At 46.9% G+C, this 6,347-nt stretch overlaps 1 protein-coding gene across 1 annotated transcript in view; it reads right to left on the reverse strand.

Moving 5' to 3' along the window:
- Positions 1 to 243: 243 nt before the first annotated feature.
- Positions 244 to 6,347, reverse strand: part of LOC123154953 (uncharacterized) — an 8,058-nt gene continuing 1,954 nt past the window's right edge. The window contains exons 2-3 of the mRNA XM_044573550.1: positions 2,077 to 2,176; positions 244 to 517 (exon numbers count right to left, since the gene is read on the reverse strand). Coding sequence (XP_044429485.1) covers positions 435 to 517; positions 2,077 to 2,176 — 183 coding nt within the window. The 3' untranslated portion in view covers positions 244 to 434. The remainder of the gene's footprint in view (positions 518 to 2,076; positions 2,177 to 6,347) is intronic.

Raw genomic sequence — 6,347 nt, forward strand, 5'->3', positions numbered from 1 at the left:
AATTGGGACAATAAATGTGAGAGTTCGAAAGGAACGAACCCCAAAACCAGTGCTCAAATGTTCAACATGCCATGGCCAAAACACTTAAGTCAACTCTAGCAGTCATTTGTGTTCAATATATAACTTGGCTAACAATTCACATGAAATATATAGGTTTATCAAAATTTTGATGTGATCATATGCATTTCACATGTTGAACTTAAAAGCAAATGTGACAATAAACGTACAGATTGGCAAGGGAAACTAAAAACATACTAAAGAACTTTGTTTGCATATCCATGTATGTGTTTCGGTGTTTTCAGAGAGGAAGCACGGTTGTGGCATGGCTCTGCCATATTTGTGACGTGTCCTTTGGTTCTAATAGATTGAATTTTGCTTGTCCACTTGATAGAAAATTTCTGGAGTCCCAAAAATAAAGAGTAACTGTAATCCAGCTACTTGGATGATGGATGTAACATCGACATCAATGGAGGTCCAACACAATATGGACTTTGCAATTTTGTATGAAGAGTCGTCACTGCATAGGTACATATCTTGTGGATTTAGTTAGGATATCGAGCAAAAGGCAACATATATGAATAGCTTAAGCAAAATAAAATTCATCTAGCAAAAATATTTAGCCAAACAAAATACTTCCATTTGAAGTTTGGAAGAATTAAAGTTACTTTTCTGCAGAGAAGCTGAAGATCTAGTGGAGCAGCTAAGTATCCCATTACCAAATTCAGAAAATCTATGTTTCTCCCATAGTTTTGCACATAATGGCTGGATTCAACTTAAAGCTTGCTTGTGGAAACAAAACATAACTTACTGGAGAAGTCCTCAGTATAACTTGAGGCACATTATGATGACTGTCATATCTGCCCTGATCTACGGAGTATTGTTCTGGAAGCATGCAAAAGTATTGTAAGTCCACTCCTTTGTTATCCACAACATTGCACATCAGTTGACTTCACAGACTCATTGCAAAATTATTCTAACTTTCTCTTATCTCTTCTAAGAAACAACCAGCAGGACATGCTCAGTGTTTTTGGTGCAATGTATTTGGGTTTCACAACCATAGGCGCCTTCATAACCTAGATGTAGTACAATAGAAGACTTCTACACGAACATGACGCCTTTTTTCCAACTGTGAAATGCAGAATCAGAGCTGATTGGGTGGCTATTTTTCTCAAATCTGATGGGTAAACCTCGTGAATAAGTAATTGTGTACAATAACTTGATTGTGCTAAGTATGATTGTGAGTTGTAATCTTTTTGTTTCACCGTTCAGAACAATTTGATGGTTACAATTCATGTAACCTGCTTTGAAGAGGATTTTGCAATTGTGTTATGCCTTAGATTACTGAATGCATCAACAGGAAAATGAGCACCTAACTGAATGAACCGACGATTCAAAGCAAGCTTAAGCACAGATAACAAAAAGCTAACTTGGATTCCTGCACCGTCATCATCGTGCCTTAATATCCGCGTAAGGTGTGTGAGTGGTGGGTGTTTTCTTAAGAGAAATGTGGCCACATGACACGGCGCGCGGGGCGCCGTTTGGATTTCCTTTGAGCTATATAAAACGGGAACGGCAGCATGGAATGGTACACTTCTCTCACTTTCGCCCATCTTCGTCTTGCTTGTGTGCTCACTCCGCCGTTGCAAACAAAGCTGCTCGCATCAAGCTTTTCTCCCCTCCCTCTATTAGACAAGTTGAAGCCAGACACACCCGATGGCGCGTAGAGCTGCAAGCCGAAGGAGAGGAGGCAGCGCAACCACCAGGGGTGCTACCAGCAAGAAGGGTGCCACTAGCAAGGGCGCCGCCAACAACACAAAAGGGAAATGGGTCACTTCGTCCAGTGCCGGTCCCCGAGTTTCGAAGGCCCCAGGGCGAATTCAATGAATGGGCCCAACGGCGGCAATGGAGGAATTTTCTAATCTCATATATTGATAGATAAATTCTTGCAAAGCTATAGTAAAGAATGATATTTTTTCCTGGTGTAACATAGGATGAAGTGTCTTAGTTCAAGTCTAAATCAAATTTCATAGAACTTACATACATATATTGGAAAAAAGAACTGGCATGCTAACTAACCTCCAAGTCTACAATAATCATGAGATCCAATTAACTTATTTGTTCCTTTCCTCTTTCTTCTTTTTATCAGAACCACATAAATATTATTTGGGCAACATGTCTGCAAGAAAAAGAGCAAAGTCAGCTAAACGTTGCAGTAAAATTAGTGAAATCCCATGCTCTTTAGCTATCGGAATCTAATCTTCAAGGACACCTTGAGTCGAGGGCCAATTTGGCAAGACTAATGACCAAACTCTACTATTGTAAGAAGAAGAACATAAATTTATCAAAGTGTAAGATTGAGGGCTAAGAGAAATTCGTTAGAGATTTATCTCTGCTATTCCTTGCGAATGCCCTAGTATCCGGCAGCCGCTACCGTAGAGAATCAGTCGCTCGATAGGCCAATATATGTGAGCGTACGACAGCATACCATTTTTTCTGAGGGGTTACAATTTATTTTTTTGAGAGGGTGCTGGCATGCAAATCGGAGGAGGCAAAGAGCCGCTCGCCCTGTGCAGCCGTGCTCAATTCTAGCCGGTAGTCGTGCGTTTAGGCATTTTAGCAGTTGGGCTTTTGTTAGATGAAGGGGCCTCCCCCGCGTACAGATTTTTTCTTTCATAGGCTGCAGCACTAAGGTCGGGGCCCCTAGTTTCGCTGGGCCCCGGGCCGTCACCCCTGCTGCCCTGGCCCAGGGCCGGCCCTGACTTCGTCGGCGACACAACATCATCGACACAGGATCAACTGACAAAGCTCGCCGACTGCTGCTTCTTCCCAAAGCAAATGGAAGTTCACTGGCGTACACCGCCGCGGGAGCAGATCGTACCAGCGCCATGCCCGAACGAATGCGTATTCCTAGCCCCTTTCTTGGTGTGAGGCTTCTCTTTGCCTCTCCGTGAGTTTTTTCGTGCGTAGCTTTTCTTCTATGAGGCCAATAATATGTCACATCACGTGACACTGGTCGCAAATCAAACTGGCGAGAGGAGTCGATACCGCGAAAATCCCATGTAGGAGACGCTCGAGCAATCCCATGCCTTCGATGCAAGTGATTGCCATTAGTAAATCTGGGAATGGCTAATGGCCCCCACAATACACCACTAGTTGTCACTACACAGCCAGGGCCGCAGTAAGCCAGCATCGTCGGCACTACAACCGTGCACCACCGCCGCCATGCTGCAACGTAGCGATGATCACCGCTAACCGCCAGCACACAAGCAACCAGCGAAATCACAACCAACCACAGACTCGCCAACCAGGCCAAGCTCCAATATAATGCCCCCAAGGAGGATCACATATACCGAGCACCGCCATCATTCGATTTGGGCAAACAGGAACCTAGGGTTTCCAGTAAAGCATTCTGAGAGAGGAGCCAAGGACTGCATCTAGACACCTTAAGCAAGGGAACAACATCCGCAGGCGCCATCATCATTGGCTTTGACTGAGCGAAGCCTAGCTTTCGCTCACAGTCCCATCCCTCCTTCCCCAAATCGAACCTAGCCGCTCTATCATGCCCACCGCCACCACCAACATGACCACTAGTGAAGGAGACCACCAAGTCCACATACCCTAGGCCTGTGGCATCCAGGTCTAAAGCCAAGATTCATGGCTAAGGTGTCACATGCCTTGTTGCAAGAGAAGAGCATGCCATGCGCCCACATCGTCGGGATCCGCTTTCGAGGAAGAGTCGTCGTTCCACTAATCCACGACAATCTGCTACACCGCAAAGGTGGTCGCGACCACAACGATGCGTCACATGGACCTCTATACCAAGAGGCGTCGTCATTGTCGGGGGGAAAGGTTGTCCTGCTAATGGACTTGATGGAAAAACGTCATGCGAGGAGCCCTGTCGGTGTCCTCCGACAATGGTGAGAAGGTATGGGATGTGGAGGGCTGCTGGCAGCGAGTCTAGGTGGTTTCGCTCGTGACGCCTGGAAGATCACGCAAGGGTTGGGGATGGCTGGAAGGCAATGCAAGTGACAATACAATTATAACACATTAGTTCAAAGAATGGGCTATGAATTGATTGGCACAAAAGAAATGGTTCTTGGCATCGAGTCTCATGGTGGATGTAGTTGTTAGGCATATCAGCATGAGTTGTCGATAGTACGTCAGTACATCCCCTGGAGCTTTGTGCACTACTAGGTGGAACCATGCTAAGAGCATCTCCAACGGATGACATATAATAGGGCACTAAAGAGTAGGTTTTAAGGCACCAAAAAAGATTCTGCCATAGCAGACGATGTAAAATAGGGCACCGGAAAAAATTCTACCGTAGTAGGGCAACATTATTGCATATTTCGACATTTTCAAACTTCTAATTGCTCAAAGTTAAACTAACAGTACTACGATAGATACACTACTCAACATCACTACTACGATAGAGGTCCCAAGTCAATATAGTCGGCTTTGTCGTTGTCCAACTCAATCTTCATCACTTGTGAGGGGCTAGCCTCCTCCTCCTCCTTGAGAACCTTCTTGCATTGCACGTCCCTACTGGGAAAGAATTCGTATTCCACCTGCACAAGGTGCGGATTTTCCGCGGCGAACCTCGCCATGCCACCGCATCGCTCTCTTGGGCGGTGTGCTACTCCACAATGAGGCAGCCATCTTCTCCTCGTGAAACACAATCCCCAATTCAGGAGCGAGGAACTCCGCCACCTCTCGCTCATGACGTCGGGAAAGTGTGCTCCGACTTGGGCCAGCGGCCATGGCGTCATACGCGCGCGCAGCGAGCTCTGTTGTCTTGAAGGTCTTGAGCCAGTGTTGCATCCCATCGCACAAGATATCGACAACGTAGCCGTGGGACTACAAAGCCAAACACAGTGGAAGACCGTGCTGCTCCTCGGCTTGGCATTGCGGTGCAACATCTTCAGCTCGGCGATGTTGGTGGTCGGCAGCTGAGACGAATGAGGGCGGTGGATCTGGCGGCAGTGGCAGCCAAATGGCGTGGTGCGGCGGACAATTTGGTCAATGTGGTGGTGCAGCGGCCGATTCAACAAAAGGGGCGATGGTTTCGATGGCGGTGGTGGCCGTATTTGGTGATCGTCGGCAATGCAGAGGAAGCGGCTAGGGGGGTTCACGCGGCGGTCGAGCTAAGCACGGTTGAGGTTTTTGTTTTGCGGCAACTGCACGGCTGTTGTATATTTGGAGAACAATAGGACTACCTCAAAAATATTCTAGCACAATATAGGGATAGGGCATCTGCTGGAGCACCATTTTGGGTCCAAATGCCATAAAACATAGGTTGAGGCCCTAACAATGCCACTTGGGCTTGTTTTGTTGATGTAGACATGATTAAAGAGAAGACTCAAATTGTACATCTCTCCTTTTCTTCCATGATGTTCCCCAATGATTTAATATACGGTCACACGATGATAAGCGACCACCTGTACTAAAAAGAAATGGACTACGCTATTTCTCCCAATCGCCCAAACCCTTGATGCAAGGTTTTCCTTCTCCAGATCATCAACTTGGCCATAGTAAATGCAACCTCAAGCTCTTCCACTAGGGATATAAATGGCCCAAATAATGTGTCCCTTTCTACACTAGATAATGCCCTAAAGCCCCATTTATCAATGGAAGTGTTATTGATAACATGGTATCGACAACATCTTTTGAGTTTTTCTAAGGTTTCTTTTTGGATCATCGAACATTTAGGGCAAATTATTTTATGGGAGAATTTAAAATTTCTATCTAGAAAGAAGCGTAAATGATCATATGAAGGAATCTTAGCCTCCCTGCCGCCAGCAAAAAAAGTGCACACGTACACCGTCATTTTCACCTGCAGCCAAGGCTGGCGATGCTGGCGATGCACCCCACACCCCTGCTTTCCCCCTCTCCTCCCTTCCACCCTCTCCTTGGATGGACGACCCCATCATATGCCATCGATCTACGTCGCGCGGCCCCGGCTCCGGCGGTTGATGCCTCACATGGGCTCCGGTGTGGAGTTGGGTGTGGAGCCTACTCCTCAAACCCCGACCTCTCTCATCATAGTCCAACGTAGGTTGGACACACTCCGACTCTCCGCTCAACCTCCCGCTCTGAGGCCCACGGCGTGTTGCAGCTATCCCTACCATCCTCTCCACCTTCGGCTCAAGGTGGCCCTGAACCCCTGAATCAAGGTTGCGAGTGCTTCAGGACTGGCTCCTCGGCATGTCGGGATGGATCTGATACATGCTTTGAGAGAAATCCCTGTTGACCTATGCATGAGCCAACCACCGCAGCATCAACCCATATACCTCCATGGAGTGGTCTCCAAGATGTGCAGCTTGGATTTGCTCTGAAGGCTACCCCTT

The sequence above is a fragment of the Triticum aestivum genome, chromosome 7A (assembly GCF_018294505.1).
Source record: "Triticum aestivum cultivar Chinese Spring chromosome 7A, IWGSC CS RefSeq v2.1, whole genome shotgun sequence".
NCBI classification, from domain to species: Eukaryota; Viridiplantae; Streptophyta; class Magnoliopsida; order Poales; family Poaceae; genus Triticum; species Triticum aestivum.